The sequence below is a fragment of the Coturnix japonica genome, chromosome 1, assembly GCF_001577835.2.
Source record: "Coturnix japonica isolate 7356 chromosome 1, Coturnix japonica 2.1, whole genome shotgun sequence".
Taxonomy (NCBI): Eukaryota; Metazoa; Chordata; class Aves; order Galliformes; family Phasianidae; genus Coturnix; species Coturnix japonica.
Window position 1 is genome coordinate 119040350 of NC_029516.1, and position 24829 is coordinate 119065178.

The following is a 24829-nucleotide window of genomic DNA, read 5'->3' on the forward strand; positions in this document are numbered from 1 at the left end:
GTGTAGTTTGGTGCCCTGCCAGGCAGGCGGGGTTGGAACTTACATGATCTTGAGGTCCCTTCCGACCCGGTCATTCTGTGAAAGCTCAGTGAGGATAAAAATTGGCCATACTATCTCACTGTGCTTTTGAAACTCTAAGTATAGGAGAGTTGCTCAGACTTGTGCTATGTCTTTGCTTTCTTGAATGTAAATATTAATGACTTGCTTGGATTGAAAGATCTCATGCTCATTTGCAAAATTTTTAGGCTGAATTAAATATATAGCAAGCATCGTAATTCAGTGAACAGGAAGCTGAGAACCTCGTATTCTCCATGGCATTGTGTTATCTAGAAATAATTTTTTTTCCTCCTTTGCATCTCTTTATCTCTTTAGTGGTGTCTGGTCTCATTGCTTGCATGAGGCAGGTTGAGGTGTCTTTGCCTGTAGAGATGGTTCAACTCCTAATGGAACTTTGTATGGTGCCCGGCGTGACAAAGCCCCTCCAGACTTCATAGCAGTCACAGAATCACAGAATGAGCCGGGTTGGAAGGGACCTCAAGGATCATGTAGTTCCAACCCCCCTGCCTGGCAGGGCCACCAAACATACACATTTATTAGATCAGGTTGCCCAGGGCCCCGTCCAACCTTGAACACCTCCAAGGACGCGGGCATCCACAACCTCCCTGGGCAGCCTGTTCCAGGGCCTAACCACTCTCCTAGTGAAGAACTTCCCCCTAACATCCAACCAAATCTTCCCTCCTCAACTTAAAACTATTTCCCCGTGTCCTGCTATCCATAGGCATTGATGGAGAAGTCATTTAAGCATTGATTGGCTTAAAGCTTTTGGAGTGATTTTTGCGATTGATTGCCAGCATTACAATCTAAGTTACTTTGAGGATTTGCTAACATTTCTGCATTTTAAAATTGCAGCTGTTTGCAATAAAGCTTGCCCATTTTCTGTATATCACTTCGTATCAAAACCTAGCCAGTTTAGATCTGCTTCAAGCTATGCGTACTGCAATTCCATGTGTGAGTTTACAAGGGTAAAGAACCTTTCAAACTGTACACTTGGAAAATGTGCTGGGATTTGCTGGTAAATCACCATTCAGTAAATGGTGGCTGCTGTGGTTCGTGCATAACCAGCAGTAAAAGTCCTGTGACTGAAACACAACTAGAACCAGTTTGGTTTGTTCCTGTGTTTGTGGGCTTGGCAAGAATAAAAGCAATGGAAACGCTTTATTTCTCCTGCTAGTGACTGCATCCAGCCTGGGCCCTCTGGCTTCTGCCTGCGTGCGGTAGGAGCCTCCCTGGTTGTAGCACAGCATGCAAGAGGGTCCTTTCCCCCACCATTTAAAAGACAGCGTTGGAAGAAAGCCTGTATTCTTCATGGTAATAAGTGTGGGTGATTATCTTGGTAGTAAGTGTGGGACTGCAGAATGGCCTGTTGTCACGGGTCTGCTTTGAGCAGGAGGTTGGACTTGATGGCCTTTAGAGTCACCTCCAGCCTGCCTGGGGCTGAGACTCCACAAGGTGAGCACATTATACTTGTTGCAGAAGCAGCTGATGCCATTCATCTGTGGTAGTCACCAAATTGAGCTTCGACTACAGTTGTTATTAAAATAATTGATAAAAATATTAAATGTTAAAATACTACAATTTTTCATGGCCGATACCAAAATTAATGTTTTTCTTTTGTCAACTTTGTAGCTAAAAATGAGAGTGCTCCATTAAGGAAACCGAAGGGTTGGATGAACTGGCTTGGATAGCTTGGACATTTAAATGAGCTAATTCTGGAGCTGCCCCTCCAGCATTGGATGTCATGGTGAAATTGCAAAGAGCTGAAGGATTATAGTATTTTTTGTTTAATTTTTTTAGTTCTCTAAGGGTTTCCTGCTGAACTTACCATGTCTGACTTCTAACTAGGATTACCGCAGAGGCATTTTTAATCTCTCTTTTTGCCTGGGATGTGTAAAGTAGAGAATTATCAGAGAGCAACTTGTGTTTTATGGTAAGAACTGAACTAGTTTTAAGGATTCCTGAATGAAATGGAACGTAGAGGAAATGAAACTATGTAATTGTTCTTCTGCCTGGCTACTGTATGGAGTTACAAGTTGAATGTATAGATCTATGTTGGACTGTACCTACTTGGTGTAATAGAATGTGAATGGACTTTTAGAAAGTTATGTTGTAGCCAAGCGTGATTCTTATGTGTACAAAGCATTTGACAAAGCAACAACTTGTTGGCTAAAGAACTCAAATAGTTGTGCCCAGCAGTTCAGTGTCCAGATGGAGATTAGTGGCAAATGTTGTTCCTCAGGGCTTGGTACTGGGGCTGGTGTGATTTCATGTCTTTGTTGTTCACGTGGGCAATGGGATTGTGTGAATCTTGGTGCGATACCAAGCTGAGTGGTGCAAATGATGTGTGAAGGGAAGAGATGCTGTTCAGAGTGACCTTAACAGGCGTGGGAGCCATAGTGGTGAGGCTGGTCTCTTTTCGGTAGTGCGTGGGGACAGGACTAGGGGTAATGGGATGAAAGTACAGCATAGGAAGTTCCACACTAATGTGCGCAAGAACTTCTTTATGGTGAGGGTGACGGAGCACTGGAACAGGCTGCCGAGGGAGGTGGTGGAGTCTCCTTCTCTGGAGATATTCAAGACCCGCCTGGACGCCTACCTGTGTGACGTGGTGTAGGGAGCCTGCTTTGGCAGGGGGTTGGACTCGATGATCTCTAGAGGTCCCTTCCAACCACTACAATTCTGTGATTCTGTGGGCCTATGCAAATCTCTTCATGTTCAAGAAGTGCAGGAAAGCAGGTTTCAATTAGATATTAGTAAGAAGTTCTTCACAGGAGAGGTAGTGAGGCACTGGAACAGGTTGCCCGAAGAATGTGGATGACCCATCCTTAGAGGTGTACAAGACCAGGTTGGATGGGGGCCTGGGCAATCTTGTCTACATCAGAAGGGTTGGAATTAGATGTTCATTAAGGTCCCTTCCAGCCCAACCCGTTCTATGGTTTAAATAATTTCAAATGCTTCTGCTTAAGGTCCTTATGTGCTCACTGTTCATCAGCTCTTGTTTTTACATCCATAGGACGGATCCTTATTGAGGAGGGTTGTAGTGAAGGAAAAAAAAATGGCTGAGACTAAAGTTAATAGAAGATATAGAATGATACTGAGACAGAGTAAAGAAACTGGCTGTCTTCTATGGCAGCTGCTTCTTATAGGGGAATTTGGTCCCTCCATTTGAGATGTGGTGTGGTAAGTTTAGTGAATTTAAAAAGCTGGTTATCCAGAGCTTATAAATATAAAATCATCCTACAATAAAGAAAGAATTAATGAATCAACAAGGTAGAATCTTTAGATACTGGCACAGAAAAAAACACAAAACAAAGCATCCTAGCAACTTGGTAAACTGCATGGTGTTTGGTTTAGGGCTTATCCCTGCAGTGTGTATGCTCTGCCTTGGAGGGTAGTTAAAGGAGTTCCAAGGACTTGTCTTGCTGAACGTCCTTGTCATTTGATCTGCAGGTGGAAGCTACTGAATGTGGGGAGCAGTCAGTCTGCTCAAGGCAGGGCTGCGTTTCACAGGGAACTAAACAGGATGGGGAAATGAGCTGACAGGACGTCACGAAATTCATCAAGGACAAATGGAAAGTCCTTTGTCTGAGGCAGAATAACCATTTGCAGAGCGGACAAGCTGGAAGCGCTAAACGTGAATCAGCAGTGTGCTCTGGCAACATACAGAGTCATGAGATGGAACTGTGATTATTCCCATTTACTCAGCATTTAGGTAGACCACGCCTAAAACACTGCATTCAAGTTTTGCTGCCCCCCGAAGGCTGAGAACATGATGCATGAGCTGCATAGGCCTGAAGCTTCATGGATAATGGGTCTTCAGGGAGACCAAGGAGCAACAGTCTGCTGATATCTAAGCAGAAAAATACCAAGAAAATGGAACCAGCCTCTTAGGTGTACTGACAGGAAGGACGGTGGTTGGAAATTGAAATAGGGTAAGTTTGTTTTACGCGTAGAATGTGCTGGCGTGCAATGACCCAAGTAAGAAAGGTACTCAGGCTCACAGAATGACAGAATTGTAGGGGTTGGAAGGGCCTCTAGAGATCATCGAGTCCAACCCCCCTGCCAAAGCAGGCTCCCTACACCACGTCACACAGGTAGGCGTCCAGGCGGGTCTTGAATATCTCCACAGAAGGAGACTCTACACCACTCTGTAAAATACAATTAAAATGCTATTTATTAGAAGTAAAACTATTGAAGATCTCTCTCTTTTTCACAGAATCACAGAATGAGCCGGGTTGGAAGGGACCTCAAGGATCATGTAGTTCCAACCCCCCTGCCTGGCAGGGCCACCAAACATACACCTTTACTAGATCAGGTTGCCCAGGGCCCCGTCCAACCTTGAACACCTCCAAGGACGGGGCATCCACAACCTCCCTGGGCAGCCTGTTCCAGGGCCTAACCACTCTCCTAGTGAAGAACTTCCCCCTAACATCCAACCTAAATCTTCCCTCCTTCAACTTAAAACTATTTCCCCGTGTCCTGCTATTCCATAGGCATTGATGGAGAAGTCATTTAAGCATTGATTGGCTTAAAGCTTTTGGAGTGATTTTTGCGATTGATTGCCAGCATTACAATCTAAGTTACTTTGAGTTATTTGCTAACATTTCTGCATTTTAAAATTGCAGCTGTTTGCAATAAAGCTTGCCCATTTTCTGTATATCACTTCGTATCAAAACCTAGCCAGTTTAGATCTGCTTCAAGCTATGCGTACTGCAATTCCATGTGTGAGTTTACAAGGGTAAAGAACCTTTCAAACTGTACACTTGGAAAATGTGCTGGGATTTGCTGGTAAATCACCATTCAGTAAATGGTGGCTGCTGTGGTTCGTGCATAACCAGCAGTAAAAGTCCTGTGACTGAAACACAACCTAGAACCAGTTTGGTTTGTTCCTGTGTTTGTGGGCTTGGCAAGAATAAAAGGCAATGGAAACGCTTTATTTCTCCTGCTAGTGACTGCTATCCAGCCTGGGCCCTCTGGCTTCTGCCTGCGTGCGGTAGGAGCCTCCCTGGTTGTAGCACAGCATGCAAGAGGGTCTCTTTCCCCCACCATTTAAAAGACAGCGTTGGAAGAAAGCCTGTATTCTTCATGGTAATAAGTGTGGGTGATTATCTTGGTAGTAAGTGTGGGACTGCAGAATGGCCTGTTGTCACTGGGTCTGCTTTGAGCAGGAGGTTGGACTTGATGGCCTTTAGAGTCACCTCCAGCCTGCCTGGGGCTGAGACTCCACAAGGTGAGCACATTATACTTGTTGCAGAAGCAGCTGATGCCATTCATCTGTGGTAGTCACCAAATTTGAGCTTCGACTACAGTTGTTATTAAAATAATTGATAAAAATATAAATGTTAAAATACTACAATTTTTCATGGCCGATACCAAAATTAATGTTTTTCTTTTTGTCAACTTTGTAGCTAAAAATGAGAGTGCTCCATTAAGGAAACCGAAGGGTTGGATGAACTGGCTTGGATAGCTTGGACTATTAAATGAGCTAATTCTGGAGCTGCCCCTCCAGCATTGGATGTCATGGTGAAATTGCAAAGAGCTGAAGGATTATAGTATTTTTTGTTTAATTTTTTTTAGTTCTCTAAGGGTTTCCTGCTGAACTTACCATGTCTGACTTCTAACTAGGATTACCGCAGAGGCATTTTTAATCTCTCTTTTTGCCTGGGATGTGTAAAGTAGAGAATTATCAGAGAGCAACTTGTGTTTTATGGTAAGAACTGAACTAGTTTTAAGGATTCCTGAATGAAATGGAACGTAGAGGAAATGAAACTATGTAATTGTTCCTTCTGCCTGGCTACTGTATGGAGTTACAAGTTGAATGTATAGATCTATGTTGGACTGTACCTACTTGGTGTAATAGAATGTGAATGGACTTTTAGAAAGTTATGTTGTAGCCAAGCGTGATTCTTATGTGTACAAAGCATTTGACAAAGCAACAACTTGTTGGCTAAAGAACTCAAATAGTTGTGCCCAGCAGTTCAGTGTCCAGATGGAGATTAGTGGCAAATGTTGTTCCTCAGGGCTTGGTACTGGGGCTGGTGTGATTTCATGTCTTTGTTGTTCACGTGGGCAATGGGATTGTGTGAATCTTGGTGCGATACCAAGCTGAGTGGTGCAAATGATGTGCTGAAGGGAAGAGATGCTGTTCAGAGTGACCTTAACAGGCGTGGGAGCCATAGTGGTGAGGCTGGTCTCTTTTCAGTAATGCGTGGGGACAGGATTAGGGGTAATGGGATGAAAGTACAGCATAGGAAGTTCTGCACTAATGTGTGCAATAACTTCTTTATGGTGAGAGTGACGGGAACAGGCTGCCGAGGGAGGTGGTGGAGTCTCCTTCTCTGGAGATATTCAAGACCCGCCTGGACGCCTACCTGTGTGACGTGGTGTAGGGAGCCTGCTTTGGCAGGGGGGTTGGACTCGATGATCTCTAGAGGTCCCTTCCAACCACTACAATTCTGTGATTCTGTGGGCCTATGCAAATCTCTTCATGTTCAAGAAGTGCAGGAAAGCAGGTTTCAATTAGATATTAGTAAGAAGTTCTTCACAGGGAGAGTAGTGAGGCACTGGAACAGGTTGCCCGAAGAATGTGGATGACCCATCCTTAGAGGTGTACAAGACCAGGTTGGATGGGGGCCTGGGCAATCTTGTCTACATCAGAAGGGTTGGAATTAGATGTTCATTAAGGTCCCTTCCAGCCCAACCCGTTCTATGGTTTAAATAATTTCAAATGCTTCTGCTTAAGTTCCTTATGTGCTCACTGTTCATCAGCTCTTGTTTTTACATCCATAGGACGGATCCTTATTGAGGAGGGTTGTAGTGAAGGAAAAAAAAATGGCTGAGACTAAAGTTAATAGAAGATATAGAATGATACTGAGACAGAGTAAAGAAACTGGCTGTCTTCTATGGCAGCTGCTTCTTATAGGGGAATTTTGGGTCCCTCCATTTGAGATGTTGGTGTGGTAAGTTTAGTGAATTTAAAAGCTGGTTATCCAGAGCTTATAAATATAAAATCATCCTACAATAAAGAAAGAATTAATGAATCAACAGGTAGAATCTTTAGATACTGGCACAGAAAAAAACACAAAACAAAAGCATCCTAGCAACTTGGTAAACTGCATGGTGTTTGGTTTAGGCTTATTCCCTGCAGTGGTGTATGCTCTGCCTTGGAGGGTAGTTAAAGGAGTTCCAAGGGACTTGTCTTGCTGAACGTCCTTGTCATTTGATCTGCAGGTGGAAGCTACTGAATGTGGGGAGCAGTCAGTCTGCTCAAGGGCAGGGCTGCGTTTCACAGGGAACTAAACAGGATGGGGAAATGAGCTGACAGGACCGTCACGAAATTCATCAAGGACAAATGGAAAGTCCTTTGTCTGAGGCAGAATAACCATTTGCAGAGGGTACAAGCTGGAAGCGCTAAACGTGAATCAGCAGTGTGCTCTGGCAACATACAGTAGTCATGAGATGGAACTGTGATTATTCCCATTTACTCAGCATTTAGTAGACCACGCCTAAAACACTGCATCAAGTTTTGCTGCCCCCCGGAAGGCTGAGAACATGATGCATGAGCTGCATAGGACCTGAAGCTTCATGGGATAATGGGTCTTCAGGGAGACCAAGGAGCAACAGTCTGCTGATATCTAAGCAGAAAAATACCAAGAAAATGGAACCAGCCTCTTGAGGTGTATGACAGGAAGGGACGGTGGTTGTAAATTGAAATAGGGTAAGTTTGTTTTACGCTAGAATGTGCTGGCGTGCAATGACCCAAGTAAGAAAGGTACTCAGGCTCACAGAATGACAGAATTGTAGGGGTTGGAAGGGACCTGCAGAGCTCATCGAATCCAGCTCCCCTGCAAAGCAGGCACTCTACAGCAGGCTGTACAGGTAGGCATCCAGATGGGTCTTGAATATCTCCAGAGAATGAGACTCCACACCACTCTGTAAAATACAATTAAAAATGCTATTTATTAGAAGTAAAACTATGAAGATAGAATAGTATAGATAGTCTCACACTGCTTCGGATTCTGGGAACCCTGAGTTAATGCAGCATCAAACAGACTTTCAGTTCGTATGGGACTTAGTGTGCAGACCCAGTCCATAGAAAGGGTTATTCCATTTGAGCTATTATAGGTTTTCCTTTCAAGAAAACAACTCTTCATAATTCCTACTGTGGCTCCATTCGTAATTTCTACTGTCAAACAAAGGATGCTCACATGAGGACCTGTGGTTATACTCATAGATAAAGGCAAGGCCACACGTAATCACCTGAACCAAGTGGGAGCTGCTTCAGGTTCCTGTTACACTGGGCTGGCTGAAGTTGTCCTGCAGCCAGGGGTATGTGCAGCACAGCACCAGCTTGAAGGCCCACCTGTATGTGCGACACAGGTTTTCGCCTGCTCAGGTTACATCTAATGTGAATTGTTGATTCCTCGTTGTGATGATCAGGGTCACTATGATGTTCTGGCCTTAGGTATTTGGCCTAAGGAGAATGTTTCATTGTCTGTTCTTACAGTGAAACACAATTCCCTACATGGGCTGGGGAATCTCTGACCTTGGAGGTTTTGAAGACCAAGCTGAACAAAAGCCTAAGCTATAGTCCAAATTCAGTACTTGATGTTCTTTCTACAGATTAACCTAGATGTTATCTTAAGGTCCATTCCAGCCTTCTATATTCTCTCTGGATTTTCCTCATAACTTTAAAAACTTGGTTGGAAGTCATGCATGCAGTCATGCAATATCCTGAGTTGGAAGAGACCCGCAAGAATTATTGAGTCCAACACAGGACCACCCAAAATCCAAACTCTGTGTCTGATAGTGCTGTCTAAATGCTCCCTGTACTCTGGCACTCAGTGCTGTGCCCACATCCCTGTGCATCCCATTCTATGCCCACCGCCCTGTGGTGCAGGCCCTTTCCCTGACCCCCAGCTGCCCCTCCTTTAACAACTCCATGCAATTCCCCAGGGCACTGTTAGCAGTGTGGTAACTTTGTCACAACTGATAGGAATATCTGTGAGACAGAGGAAATCTGGGTGCTGGTAAAATCAATGCTGTGGCAGTAGTAATTTGTATGTGGTTTAGGTGGAAATGAATCTGTAGTTAGATCCAGAAAGCTTCACATGTCTCTGTGTCACTTAAAGAAGTTGATCAGGATTTAAAAAAGAAAAGGCCATTTTGTCATTACTTGTTTCAGCATTTGTTCACAATATAGGCTTTATTTGTTCCCCAGTTTTCTTTCTTATATTTATATCATGTCTTTAATGTGAAGGGCCCTATAGCCATGAAGTCTCACATCTTTGCCAGCTGCTGCTAATTTGACAATCAATTGGATTGTGGTTGACATGTTAATGTACAAGAGGTGGTAAGTAATTCTTAACAAATGTTGTAATAAATGTTGAGCTTACGTATCTGAAGAAATGCTGAGAAGCCTGAATATTGGATGTTACACGTTTGGCAGCTCCATTCTTGCAGGAGGGGATGTGAAGTAGTGGTTCCTTACTGGAATCCCATCTCCTTATCACACGTTTGCGTTGGTGTGTAACCTCAGATGCAGACTATGGGTACGAGGAATTACCATGATCTGCTGATGCCTTTGCCCCCAGCTGTGTCTGTGTGCTTAATTCTGTCAGAGGTGGGAAAAAGCACTCAGACTCTCTTGCTCATAAATGTAAGGTTGGAAGGAGGGTGTGCACATGGAACTTCTGTGTTATGGTATAGCTGCTTTTATGTTATCATACGGTAATAAGGAGGAACCTGGAAAGAGGTAGCGGCCTCAGGTTGTACAGTTTGGGTATTAGGAAAAAATACTTTAAAAGAGCAGTGAGCAGTGAGTGGTTTTAAGTTGAAAGAGGGAAGATTTAGGTTGGATGTTAGGGGATAGTTCTTCCTAGAGCAGTGGTTAGGGCCCTGGACACAGGCCTGCCCAGGGAGGTTGTGGATACTCGTCCTTGGAGGTGTTCAAGGCCAGGTTGGACGGGCCCCTGGGCAACCTGATCTAGTAAATGTGTATTGTTTTGGTGGCCCTGCCAGGGCAGGGGGGTTGGAACTACATGATCTTGAGCTCCCTTCCAATCCGGGTCATTCTGTGATTCTGTGATCTTTTCCAACCTTAGACATTCCATGATTCTGTACAGCTTGTCAGTTGCCTTTTAGGTAGCTTAACCTGATCATGACCTGCCCAGAGAGCTTTGGTGAGATGTTATCTTTCAAACTGATGAAATGATAAGTTGCTTAGTTTGGGGGGTAACTGGTTACATCTAGTGCAGAAAGAGAGGTCATTTTTATGGATGGAGATGGAAGCTTCACAGGTGAAGTGCTACACACTGGTACTACTGAATATCATTGTCTGATGGTGAAAAGCCTGAAACGAAATTCCATTTTATCAGGAAATTTGATCAGAGTTCTGGTACTTGATGAGTCCCACGAGTCCTTCTTTGATTAACGGAATTTCTCAGGGAAAGAGACATGAGAATCATGTACTAAAAAACGAAATACATTCAGCGTGATTGAGTTTTTTAGCATGATACCAAGCGTGACTTTAGTTATACTTCTAAAGAACCTACTTCAGGGGAAAGATTCCATGACTGAAGGATCATTAATTTAGCGTATTTAGTTTGAGACTAGGTGCTAGAGACATCAAAGTAGAAAAAAGAGAGATTTTGGAGTGAAGATAACTAACTGTTATCTTAGTTAAGGGGCACTCTAGTGATGTGGGGAATTCTGTGGTATTTGCCATCTTTGAAGTCGAATGAGATGACTCTTTAGAATACATCGTGCAACTCAGCCTAGGGCTTGGGAATTGTTGGCTGCAGTCGTGATCTGTGTTACGGGGGGGTGTCAGCCAAGATCATCAGAGCAGTTTCTGAGAGATTTGGAACAGAAGAGATTGATTATTTTCTCCCGAGGGATAACTGCTTCCCATGCTTTTCTCATTAACAGCTTGGGATTTAGTTTTTTTCTCCCAAGACTGGAGTTTTATTTCACTTCATGCTTCTTGTCTGTGTTTTATCTTCTCACAGAACTTGTTGCAGCTGTTCTTCTCCACCCAGTTTTTTTTTTCTCCTGGCTTTATCAGACACTGCAGCCAGCTTTTCCCTGGGCCTGTGTTCCCACGTTGCAAGTCACCAAAATGCTTTGCTAAACAATCGCTAGGTACTGTCAGTGCTACCTCATTAGCACCAGAGGTCTAACGTTAAGGCTTTTGCTACCTTTTCTTGACCTTTGATTGTTGTATTTATAGGCTTTGCATAGTGGCTGATTAAGCTTTATCTTGCTGCTCTTTCCCTTGTCCTCCAGGCTTAATAGCTGTTTCCAGTGGACACTTGAGTAACAGTCGCCTCATGAGCACAGAGAGGGTGGGGATATTGCGTTCTTCCCTCACAGGGATTTTACTCTTCAAGAAGTTGCGAGTCTTAATGAGCAAAAAGCAGCTTAATAATTTCCAAGTTCTGTGGTTGTTCTATGAATGTCTGCAGTTCCACCCTGATAAGTGATTAGGCGGAAAAAAGAGGGAGGGTCAGAAGAGGAGAGCAGAGCTGTGGCACTCAGTAGGCTGCTGTTCTGCAATGCTATTGCTTGAGGTTAGCAATACAGAGCAAAGCTGTAGCTTCTACCTGATTGCATTCCCATCTCCAGCTGACGTTCAGATATTGATATCAGTGTGGTATCTGCATTATTATTATTATTATTATTATTATTATTATTATTATTATTATTATTGTTATTATTTAACTATGAAAATCTCATCCTCCTTTTTTACAGAGTAAAGAACAAATCTTGTTCGCTGTACAGGTTTATTGAGGTCGTTAATCGTCTTGTATGCATCTCCTATGCTGGTCTTTGTACTGTGTTGGCACAATCCATTTCTGAGTTTCATAGGTCTGTTCAAAATCTTGCTTGCAACAAGTCTGTAGAATTATCACCTAATTTAGGGTGTTGAAATTCAAACTCACCATCATTAGGAAGAATAAAAAGCTGTAATCAATTTGTGTGGCCTGCAGCCAGATAAAATAAAAGTTTTTTTCAGATGATGGGTTTCTCTTTAACTTCCTTTTCTCCTTTTTCTTTTTTCCCCGGTGTATGAGAGAAGTTTCCATGAGTGTCAGAAGCTTTGCTCTCTTCTCTTTAGGTCAAAAATAGTGTAAATTAAAGTGGTTTTATTTTTCCAGATGAGGGAGTAACTTCTCTTTATTCTATGTGTTCTCAAGTGTATCTGTGAGATCTTGATCGCTGCAAGGTGGAATTAGAATCTGGGTATAGAACAAGCATTTGAGGAAGGTACTTGAGTACCCTATGGTTCATGGAATCATAGACTATCCTGTACCAGAAAGATCCACTGGGATCATCAAGTCCAACTCCTGGCTCCACACAGGAACACCCCAATTCAAACCTGGTCTGAATGCTCCATATTTCTTCACTAGGAGAGTGGTTAGGGCCTGGAACAGGCTGCCCAGGGAGGTTGTGGATGCCCCGTCCTTGGAGGTGTTCAAGCCAGGTTGGACCGGGGCCCTGGGCAACCTGATCTAGTAAATGTGTATGTTTGGTGGCCCTGCCAGGCAGGGGGGTTGGAACTACATGATCTTGAGGTCCCTTCCAACCCGGTCATTCTGTGATTCTGTGATATTTCTTTCAATTAAATAAAAGTAGATTCCCTCCTCCTCCCCCCCACCCCCCAATATGATTCTATAATTTTCCTGCAAGGATTTTAGACAACGCTTCTGGTCAGTGCAAGCTCCCACTTTCTTTTTAGAAGAAACCTTCAAACAGTTGCATCATCCTTAAAAGTGAAACAAATGTGGCAATCGAATGTGTGAACTGCCCTCAGGAGGGGCAACCACTTTCTTCCTTTCTCAGACTAAGTTGCAGCTACATTGTCTGTGATCTGTGTTAGAGTTAGTTACACAGTTACAGCCGTGTTGTCACTTTCTGATTTGGGGCTGATTTTTCAAGCTGGATCGACAACCGAGTTTACTAAAAATATGCATCTGTCTGAACTGAAGGGGAAAGAGATAAGTGGATGAACGTAACGTGATAGCTATCTTTCCTAGGAAGGAGCTTTGCTGCATAAAGGAAACTAGCCTGCAGCTTATCCTGTACCTAAAGTCAGGGAAGAGACACAAACAAATTAGCAGAAGATTACACCCAACTAAGTCTGTAGGAATGGATTCAAATTGGTGCTCTTGTGTGCAGTAAAATTTCAACTATTTGCCCCTCACCCCTGTATAGAGGTATTGCTGTTTAAGTGATTTGCTGTTTCTTTGTATTGTTTAAACTTGGGCATAGGCTTGTGCCTAAGAACGTACTGGAGTATGTGTTGTCTAAAGCCGTAGGAACTAATGTTGATAATTAATACCAAATGAAGCTCTTAATGAAGATTCTTTCTTTGTTTTACTTAGCTTCATGTGTTGCTTTTGGTTTCATATGATGACTGAAGTACCACAGTATCAGTCTCACAGTACGTTATCTAGAAGTTTTTTTGATTTCAGCTAACGTGTCAACAGTAAATAAAAATATAGCGAGCTGCCTTTTAAGGAATGGTAATTAAGATTGTTAATGAGGAATGAATATATTGCTATGTAAAAGGAGTTCACAGTGATTCCAATGCCTCTGATCCTGTGATTCCTGTGATGTTCTTTACTACTGTGTGTATATTCGCTGTCTTGGCTGTGATGGATCTTCCTGAGGTATTATCCATTTCTCTTCCTTATGGACAACTAGAAAAGAAACAAAGGAATTGGCTCGAGAACTGCAAGGGGATTTAGCTGGAAGGGAAGTGTGCTGGCTGGCAGCTCTGTCTCTGAGCTGCTTGCCTGACTGACATTCACTGGCTCATGAGAGAATGATCTCTTGCTTTTCCAGAGAACCTGCTAGGATGTAGGCAGAAGTTGAGGCTGGTATGTCCTGCCTTTCCCATCTGGGAGTGCCGGTGCTTTGTTTTTTTAACCAGCTTTTATTTTTTTGTGTTCTGAACTGAGGTGTGTTTCTGGAGGCTCAGCAGACCTTTATAATCTCATTGCTAATAAAAATGGTTGTAGAACACAGTTTGTCTGTATGTATTTAGTTTTTACCATGTACTTTTCCTTTCATCATCATGTTTTGTCGTCGTATACCCAACTGCCTGCACTTCGTATGCTGCTTATTTCTACAATCGAAATGGTGTGATTGTGCATTAGCAGTTAATTCACAGTCAGAGCCTTGGAACCGACTTGTCCAGTTCCAGTTGTGCTGTTTAACTGGTGGTGGTACAAATGCTGTAATTACAGTTACGTAGACAGTAGTGCATGACACTACGCACACTGTAATTATTGGCTCATGTGGTTATAGTTCATTTGAAATGAGCTTAGTCATTGAGACAAAGGGCTACAAACTGGACTTCTGAAAACAAGGCGAAAACCTAGTGTTAGTTAGGAGAGATTTGTATAATCTCATCCTACTCTAATGAGTTTGGGCAGTATTTCCAGATCTGGGAGAATATTCACAGAGTAGATGATACCAGATTCTATAAATACAGCCTATAAAAGATCAGAAAATGGGTTAAGACAAGAATTAATGGAGAAAAATGCTGCTTAAAAGCACGTAAGAGCACAGATGATGGTAATTAACATAAAAATAAATGAAGGCACAATGTGAAGAAACTGTTACAGAACTAAGCAGTGTTTGGGAATACTGTTTTTTTACAAATCAATGTGTCAGAATATAGGAATTCCTTCCATTGCAACAAGGTAGTTGTCAGTATCCAAAAGAAAGGGAAAAAAAAACATGCAAAACCACCTTAAAAAATCAGCTCTCAGCCAGAAGCTGCCTCGTAACCTCTGAACCATGGAGAATGTTTTTTATCGTTACGCACGGAGAGTCTTGGCATATTCAGTGGTCTCGCATTACATGCAAATTTATTCTCTTGCATGTAGTTCAGGCCTGCCTAAAGATTGATGGTGACTAACATGATTTCAGTACGACGTTCCAGATTACTTTGGAGAAGCGTGGGATTTCAAGTTGCTCTTGTTACTTGATGCTTTATAGGCCTGTGCTTTTCTTAGTTAAAGCTGAAATACAAAATGCACAAACCAGAAACAATTAAAATGTGTCTAAGGAAAATGTGTCTGCTAGCTACTTGTATATTAACTTGTGAGAAGATGGCATTGAAGCTTTGAAGAACTTGAATTCCCTATCTACTTTGGCTTAGGTGATATTTCCTGTTCTCTTATATTTGGTATTTGTGTAGCCCCTAACACTGTAAACTGTTGAAAAGAACAAAATGTGGGAATCTACTGGTAATAACGTCTGTATAGCGTGTGCTTTTATTGTTAAAGAAAGCTGTGGTTTGGAGGGGGGGAGGAGGGTTAGGATTACAGCTGTGTTCTGCCTTTTTTTTAAGTATGAATTTTTTTACAGACTTATGGAAGGCTTAAAAATGCCCCACATTTAAAGGTGGCACAGTGAAAGCAGAAAATAAAACCCAGTATTTTTAGCATTTGCTGTTGCTTATATCACTTCTGTCAGTACTGACAAATTGTTTGAAAAGAAGAGAATGGAATATGCAGCCTGGAAGCTGAATGAATTTGACCCCGCAATCATGTAATATCCTGGTAGTGAGGGTGACTGATAGTCTCACAGTCTTGTGCGGGTTGGAAGGGACCTTAGAGATCATCGAGTCCAACCCCCGGGATTCGAGGCTTTGTGTAGCAGAGCGGCACTTCTACCACTTGCGCCACGGGGGGATTCAAACCCAGGGCCTCCAGTGTTGCAACGCGGCATTCCTACCACTGCGCCACCGGGAATAGTATAGGGAATTTGCATGAATCTGGCAAATCGGCTTCTTTGGGGTGCTTGGAAGGATAACGACTGTCTGTTGGGAGTGATCTGCATCCAACTAGAAGAAAATACGTTGGGAAGGAAAAGAGGAGACGATGATTCTTTTGGCCTTGAAATCCGTGGATTTGAATCTTCATCCTTTTCCTCTGTGGACCCTAAACGTGTTAGTAACACTTGAAGTTTGACTAATAACTATTATAAGCAGGCTTCAGGGCTTCACTTGCCTGTAGGCTCAGGAAGAAATAATTTTCCTGATGCGTAATTTGGCTTCTTGGCTGCTGATTTGTGCAGTGGTCGATCATGCTGGGACAGCTGAAATGCTTCCTACCCTGGAAGTCATGTTGTGCCAGTCTCAGAGCAGCTGCCAGGCAAGTGGTGGGGGTGAGTGAAATGGCACAGCCAGCAGTTCTTCACCTGCTGCAGATGGTTGTTCCACAGTATGGAAGTGTGCTTGCTGATGTGTTAGAGACTGGCTATGCCTGGACACCTAACCTGTGTGACGTGGTGTAGGGAGCCTGCTTTGGCAGGGGGTTGGACTCGGTGATCTCTAGAGGTCCCTTCCAACCCCTACGACTCTGTGATTCTGTGGGCCTATGCAAATCTCATCATGTTCAAAAAGTGCGGGAAAGTAGGTTTAAATTAGATATTAGTAAGAAGTTCTTCACAGGGAGAGCAGTGAGGCACTGGAACAGGCTGCCCAGGGAGGTGGTGGAGTCTCCTTCTCTGGAGATATTCAAGACCCGCCTGGACGCCTACCTGTGTGACGTGGTGTAGGGAGCCTGCTTTGGCAGGGGGGTTGGACTCGATGATCTCTAGAGGTCCCTTCCAACCCCTACAATTCTGTGATTCTGTGATACAGTATTAGGCTGATTATGGAGTGTAATGGTATTGGTGCAGGCTTTGAGAAGGAGTTGTTCCAGAAGAAATTGTCAGGGACTTTGCAGAAGCAGTCATCTTCCTCTATAGCATGGGGGGAATGGTTCACCGAGTAAAGCATGACCAAGTGATCTCACACTTAATTGCTTACAGAGTCTTTTGGCATTGGTAATAACCTCCATTGGTGACATACATGACTTGAATGGAAGGACAGAGAAGATTATTTTTGGACTCACGCTGCAGAAGCTTGTGCACTTGCTTAGCTTAGGTACTGCCAGTGCAATAGTGAGCAACTGCTTCTAATTCTGGAATGGGTGAATACTGAGAAGGAAGCAGTGCCTGCATTTCGCTTTGAAGGAGCCTTTGTCCTCTCTCTGGGCTGTATCGGGCAGTTTGAGAGCTACACACATATAGGAATTTGGGTGATTCCTTACAACTCGCCAGTGGAGCTTTTATAAAATAATATCGTTTTGCTTCATTTGAATGAGGCGACTCGGTGCTTCATCCTGAGTTGAGAGTCTGAGGAGTCGGTTGCAAAAACAAGCTTTCATCTTGTCAAGTTGGGGTATTCAACTTGTCATTTCCTTGCTTTGATGAAATCACTGATAAGATACAGAGGTTTGAAAGGCAGCCTAAACCAAAGTAAAAGGTATAACCACAGAAACATCTTCGTGAGCTGGTTTCAGAAGCAACTGCTGTGAAATGGCCAGCAGCCAAGCTTTGCAGTGCAGCTGACTTCACCTGGCACTAACTGTCACCTGCTCTCTGAAAACATTTTCTAAACGATCCCGTGATGAATAGCGCTTCTATTTAACTGTGTCACCTGCTCAGAATGTTCTGTAACATCTGTTGCTTTGTTCAGAAGGTAGAGCAAAGATGAAGTAACTGTGAAGTGACTGAGAAAGTCTTTGGGGTTTGCAGAAAGGCTGCTTGAAGTCAGGCTGCTCGAGCATCAGACTTGGACTAGATCACAGAATCACAGAATGACCTGGGTTGGAAGGGACCTCAAGGATCATGTAGTTCCAACCCCCCTGCCTGGCAGGGCCACCAAACATACACATTTACTAGATCAGGTTNTGCCCAGGGCCCCGTCCAACCTGGTCTTGAACACCTCCAAGGACGGGGCATCCACAACCTCCCTGGGCAGCCTGTTCCAGGGCCTAACCACTCTCCTAGTGAAGAACTTCCCCCGAACATCCAACCTAAATCTTTTAACTTAAAACCATTTCAATCACACAGATTCTGTGAGCTTCTGTGTATGTTACCATTACAGAAGAACTGATGTTCCTCTGCTCTTTGTGTGCATGGTATTTAAACTGGGGGATAGGGGAGGAGGGGAAACTGCAAGAAAATATAATGAATTTGATGCAACAATGTCCATTTGAAAAAGTACCTTTTTGGATTTCACTGGTTGATGATAGATTATGGATATTAAAAGCTGTTTTCTGGTTGTAGCTAAAAAAAACCAACAACCCTATAATAGGAGTGCCAAATAGCTCAGCCTCGCAAGTATAATGCCTTTTCTTTATTAGGAAAGAAGCGCTCTCATAGGTGAATTGTTTTATGGAACTGTTGTTAAACTTTATTTCAGTGAAATGCACTAGTAAGCATCATTTCATTCTGGATTTCTCTCTAGTTAAAAGATGCTATTTCTTTCCTCTGAATCAGTTAGTTCGTAGCTTGGGTTTTTTGCACTGAGGGTAGGCAAGGCATTTTTCTGAAGTTTTGATTAACTATTGCGCTTCAGTTCTTAACATGTCAGAGCTTCGTTTTTTTTCTTCTTGTGCTGCAGTTCTCATATAGATTTTGAGTGGTTTTAAGGCAAAATTAAACAAGTTAAATGCCTTGTCCATTCAACTGACAGTACGTAATACAAGAATCCCCTTGTTCTTTATGTCTAAAGTTAATCTTTAAGCCGATAGATTTGCTATAGTAATTTAAGTTTTCAAAGCCCAGACCTTGTTGAATGCTGGACCTTGATACTGTAACAGCTATTAAAATGTTTTGTTCCCATGGCTTTTTTTTTTTGGTTTTGTTTGTGTCCAATGTTCTAAGTCTTCTGTGTAAAAGGTTGTCAGAACCCCTGCTCTTAGCTTGAGGATGCCTTTTGTTTGTTCTGAAACTCATTAAGGTAATAACACATGCAAAATTGTAAGCTATTGCTGATGTGATGACTAGAACTGCTCATGCCACGGTCAGTGTGCAGCAGAACATGCATCTCCTTCACAGCCTGAGCCTCCTTCCCTGTGGCACTGAACTTCGGAATTCTGAAGCACAGTGGCCTGAGAAATAAATGCACAATGTGTGATGTTTTTTGGAGGGGAGTGGGGTTTTGTTTTGCTTTAGAGAAGAACAGAGATGACGCTGGCAGTCTTTGTTTTAGGTTAACTTTCATTTTCGATAGTAAGAAGGCAAAACATAGGAATGGTGTGTCTTTCAGGAGAGTCTATCTGAATGTGGGGGGAGCTGGATGAACTGCATGTGTAAACACGGCTATGTTAGGTAGCACTTGAAAGTAATGCATGTTCCTCTTATTTCTAAAACATCTGAGGGAAGTGGCATTGTTTGTGACCTTAAAATAATAGTATTTATTGGAACACTGACCTTCAAACTGGGAGATACAACAGTATGGAGGTTTTGTGTTGTTTCAGTTTTCTGGTTTGAGGTTATGGCTGTATTTTATCTCAAAGACTTGTGTTGTTTTTGTGTATCCTATTTGTGACTGAGGAATGAACTTCTCATTGATTTTAACCATATGGAACGTCTCAATCCAAACATTTCTAAGCTGTTTCAAATTCTGTGATGTTAAGATCAAGTTGGAGAGTCACGATGAGGATTAGAAAACAGTGTGAACAAGATTTTCCAGATTAAACTGAAATTCCATTTGTAAGTGTCAGAATTTTCCATGGGCTTCAGTGCATTGAGCTTGTCTAGCTACACAATAATTCATACAGTTAAAATAGCGACTTAGCTTGGTACAACCTGTCTTTTTGGGGAACTTACAATAGATTGTTAACTTTCATGCCGGAAGATTAATGTGCAAAGTATGTTGCTTATCAGAATGAACATCTAGGAGCTCTGAGGGTAATTAGCATCACAGACTTGTATTTGCTGTTTTGTTAAACTCTCAATTGTTACTTTGGGTAGTCATGGCTCTATCTATAACACAAGGTACTGCAAATTTTAGATGTACATTGCTCTTATTAATAACAAAGTGTTTTGCTGTTAAGTGACCTTAATTTTTTGTCTTTCTCCACAGCTTTCATCCAGTCGGATGGCATAATAGAAATGCTACGTTTTGATGAAGGAGACCTATTGCAGGTATGTACTCAGAGTCAATTATCTGAATTAATGGTGTTGCATCATCTCATTTTTGATAGCTGCTTTCTGAAACTCACCACGTTGTTAGCTGTGGTAGGTGAGGGGAAAGAGAGAAGATGAGAGAAAAAAGCAAATAATTGTTTAAACAGTTAGAACACTTGTCAGGTGACTGTTCAGCTTTGTTAGATACCAATGCAGTGTTTGCTTTACAATTTCTTCCTCCTGTTTAGTCTGGTAGAGTCTACAGATGTGAAGGGTATTTAGTTCTGGGCTCACTGTACAATTATTTGTTTTAGATATATGAAGGTTTCCCCCGCTTCTGCCTACCTTCCTAAGTTGTTTTTTCTTCTTGATCTTTAACATAAGAATTATGTTACAAGTTTTAAAGTCATACTCTACAAGGATAAGTTCCCTCACAATGATCTAAATAATTGAAAAGGTTGCAGTTTAAAAAACAAACAGAAAGACAAACAGAAACACCAAAAAGCACATTTCTAGTTAAACAGTTGTTTGTCATGTATTAAACGCATTCCCATATTAGTTACGTATGTAGCTTATTTATTGACATACAGACTAAAACAGTGGAAGCTTTCCATATAATGAGTTCAGATATCTACATTTTAGGACTCCTTTTAACTAATTAGAACCAACATTACTGATTTTAAAGCTATTCATTTACTTTAGCACTCTGCTTATAATCATAGAATCACCAAGGTTGGAAAAGACCTAAAAGATCATCCAGTCCAACCGTTCACCTATTACTAATAGCTCCCACTAAACCATGTCCCTCAACACCCAGCCTTTCCTTGAAAGACTACTTCTGTAGCTCTCAGGAATAGGAAATAATGGTACTACTGTGAGACACCTCAATAGTTGATAAAATAAGAGTGGGGAAAAAAAACCACTCCACAAATTGGTTGTTAATTGTTCTGATGTTGTTACAAGATGTGACAGTGAAAGAGTAGTTCAAACATGATGGTGGGACATAGTCAGACACTTCTGGGTGTTGCTCTGTGATCTTTGGGTTGTGTTTGTCTGCTTCTTTTCTTAATATATTGCTGAATTATTAAAAATATTGTCTCTTGCTGTATTTTAAAAATAATTGGTTTATTTGTTAGATATTACGATATTAAGAACTTTTCACTCTTAAGATAAAAATACTTACATAATTAAAGCCAGTTCCTTTTAATCAGAGTGATCCAGCATGTTTGTTCTAGCTTACAATTTATTTACTGTCGATTTTTATATGGTGACCTCTTGTGACTACTCAGTGCAATTAAAAAAACAGAGCAGATACACTGTTGCAAAAACAAATTTGTATCTTGTGAAAGAGCACAAATCCTTACATATGTAAGTAAATGAATTGCAAAATAAAATCACAGAGGAAACGTTATAAATTGATGTTAGTAGATAACTGTAGTAAAGGCTCTACTTCTGGGTTTAGGCTTTCCGTGTGTGGGTTAGAAAGTGCTCCACGTGGAATCACAGAATCACTTAGGTTGGAAAAGACCTTCAAGACCACCAAGTTCAACGGCTGATGTGACCTACTGAGTTCTGTTACTAAACCACGTCCCATAGAGCCATGACCATGTCTCTTGAATACCTCCATGACTCCATCACTTCCCTGGGTAGCCCATTCCAACAGCTAACCACCCTTTCTGTTAAAAAATTCTTTCTGATATCCAATCTAAACCTCCCCTGGCACAACTTGAGGCTGTTTCCTCACATCCTATCACTTGTCACCTGAGAAAAGAGACTGACACCCTCTTCTCTGCAACCTCCTTTCAAGTAGTTATAGAAAGCAACAAGATCTGCTGTCAGCCTCCCCTTCTCCAGACTAAACAGCCCCAGTTCTCTCAGCTGCTCTTCATCTGTTTTGTTTTCTAGTCTCTTTGCCAGTTTCATTGTTCTCCTCTGGATGTGCTCCAGCATCTCCATGTCCTTCTTGTAATGAGGGGTCCAAAACTGAACATTTGAGGTGAACATGATACTCCACCATATAACTTTTCCCTCTGTCTTAACAGAGCGAGTGGGAAATTTATTCCTTAGCATATGCGCTTAAATTAAAGGTTTATATCTGAATATATCTGTTACTTCAGCCTATGGATTTAAACTACGTTTCACAGTTTTATATTTGAAACCAGTGTTTCAGACTAGTTTTCATTTGCTTTTGCTTCACTGTTTCCCAGGTCAGCCTATTTATCAGGAGAGCTCTTGCCATAAATATCTCATGTTTCCAGCACAATACAGTTGGTGATCTTCCATTCAGACTAAGTGTCTGGAAAGTACTTCTGATGTACTACTATTCCTTAAGTAGCCTAGTCCTACAGATTTCAGTCGAATTTTCTAATGTGAAATACTTTAATCGTAATGTTTTCTCATGTGGTGTTAATCTTAAGTGTGTGAAGTGCTTTTCTACAGGTTAACTCCTAGTTTGTTTGCTTTTTTTACTGCTATTTATTGCTGTTAAAGAAACATTGGAATAGATATAGTGAACTGTGAGTTTGTATATAGGTAATTTGTATTTGCTGTCTTTGGGAAACTACTGTAAACTGTTAGTCACAGATGCTGGTAAGAAGAAATATAACCAACCTTAAAATCAAATAAGGGAAGCTTAAAGCCACCTGCAGTGGCTTTACAGTGAGAAAACTGAATGCTAAAGGATTGTGTTACATGCATGGAAATAAGCATTACTATCTCTAGCTGAAGGAATTTTAGTATTATCTGCATGATCTGTACTTCATTTTTTATGGCATGGGAAATTTAGGAGTATCTTTACAGAAGTGTCAGCTGTAACTTGCTTCAGGGCATGAAGTTGAGAAGTGTTTTCTGTTACCTCAAATTTTTGTATTGTTTGTTGACTTAAAAATGGTTTTGACATGATCTGCAGCCATATTCGTATTTCATGTATTTATAGCTATTAATATTCATGTTATAAACTGCTAAGATACAAACCACTTAAGTGGACAGAAAAGCATGTGGAAAATTGCCTGAGCCATTGACCTGTATGGGTGTAATCTACAGTACAAAGTTCACGTGGCAATCAGCTACATGTGATATCAAGGTCAATATGGCCTTATGTCTTCATCAGTCAGGATGACGGGGAGGAGAGCACTCTCACTGAGTTTGTAGGTGCTGCCAAGTTGGACGAAGTAGTTGGGAAGGGCAAGGCTTCTGCTGAAAGGGACTTGTGCTTGGGACAGAGTAAGTCCATGCAACATGGCTGCGTGGGCATCGGCTGGCTAGAAAGAAGCACAGCAGAAAAGATCTGGGGGGTCTTGGTAGACAACAAGCTGAAGAGAAAAATGTTGGCCTTGTGCCCTGTTAGTGAAGAAGGCCAACTACCTACTGATCGGTGTGAACAAAAGTGAGGCCAGATAAGGGATATGATTTCCCTTTCTCACAAGGGCAGCATTCAGTTGATGGAATAGACTTTACACTATGCACTGTGGAAGGTTGAGAGGTACTGGATGCAGATTGCAGCATGGGAAATTACAGAATAATGTAAGGAAAAAAAACAACCCGTGGGTAATCAAACGCTGAATCAGGTTACTTATAAAAGTTGGAGTTGCTGTCTTTGGAGGCGTTTAGTACTTAGTAGCACAAAGCTGTGAGTGACTTTTTCAAGGCCAGGTTGGATGGGGCCCTGGGCATCCTGATCTAGTAAACATGGAATTTTGGTGGCCCTGCCAGGCAGGGTGGGTTGGAGCTTCATGATCCTTGAGGTCCCTTCCAACCCAGGTCATTCTGTGATCCTGTGACTTGCACAAACTGGAGCTCAGAATAGGGGTTTGGTCTTTAGAACTCCTTTACAGTGTGTAAGGTATTATCTCACATCTTTGCTATTGCTTATGAGCTGCTCAAGTCCCTCTGCTCCTTAAAAGCTGAAGTTGCTTCTTGTGCAGGAAGAATTGCCACCCCCAGGGTTTGGAATCATTAATTGATGCCCAGGAGTAGGTGACTGTTGCAAAGCCTGAGTCCACAGCGTATGTTGCATCAGCTGAAGTCAACTGATGTTTTTGTTTCCTTATGTGAGTTTGTGTCATGAAAGTGTGTAGCAAGAATGACTCAGTTCACTTTCAGCTACCTCCCAGATTACAGCAGTCTTTTTTTTCATTACCTCAAGCAAGGTATTAATCATTAATTTTGCTTATTTTAATTATCCTCCATCTTAACATAGAGTTGAAGATGAATGTAGCAGTGAAGACTGAAGTAGACATCCATATATCTGTTTTGTAGCTCTCTCAACATCTTGTTGCTAACGGCACTTAACTTTTCTACAAGTGGGGAACTCGCTGCAGTATAAAATAATATTTAGAATGTTTATAGAAGGTGACAACCAGAAGAGTGTAGAAATACAGAACGTTTTGGTTGTTGAGAATTTCAATAATGTTTGAGAAATGTACTTGGTGCCAAGAATCCTCATGTCTTAAGAGTTCTTTTCTGTTCCTTCCCCCCTACCTAGCCCCTTTCATTCTTTTTTAACCCTGTTTAAGACACTAGTGCTTTAACTGAGTTGTCTAGACATGAGTAACCAGTGCTTTTTGAGAAGCTTTGGACTATCAAGGACTTCTCCGTGGACCTGGCAGATGTGGCACGGGACAGAGGAGAGACAGTTTGCAAGCAGTCACGTTGCCATAGAGCGCTGATCTCAAGTGGCATCTGAGGCCTATGTTTAGATAACTGAATGTAGTGTTAGGTAATGTGACCTCTTACCAAAAAATAAAGACTAGCTGTTATAACAAACTGGTGAGATATTAATAAAGGTATTGGT

At 42.0% G+C, this 24829-nt stretch overlaps 1 protein-coding gene across 1 annotated transcript in view; it reads left to right on the forward strand.

The window, feature by feature from the left end:
* Nucleotides 1-24829, forward strand: part of TMEM131 (transmembrane protein 131) — an 87143-nt gene that overhangs the window by 4117 nt on the left and 58197 nt on the right. Inside the window, exon 2 of the mRNA XM_015850938.2 lies at nucleotides 19994-20055. Coding sequence (XP_015706424.1) covers nucleotides 19994-20055 — 62 coding nt within the window. The remainder of the gene's footprint in view (nucleotides 1-19993; nucleotides 20056-24829) is intronic.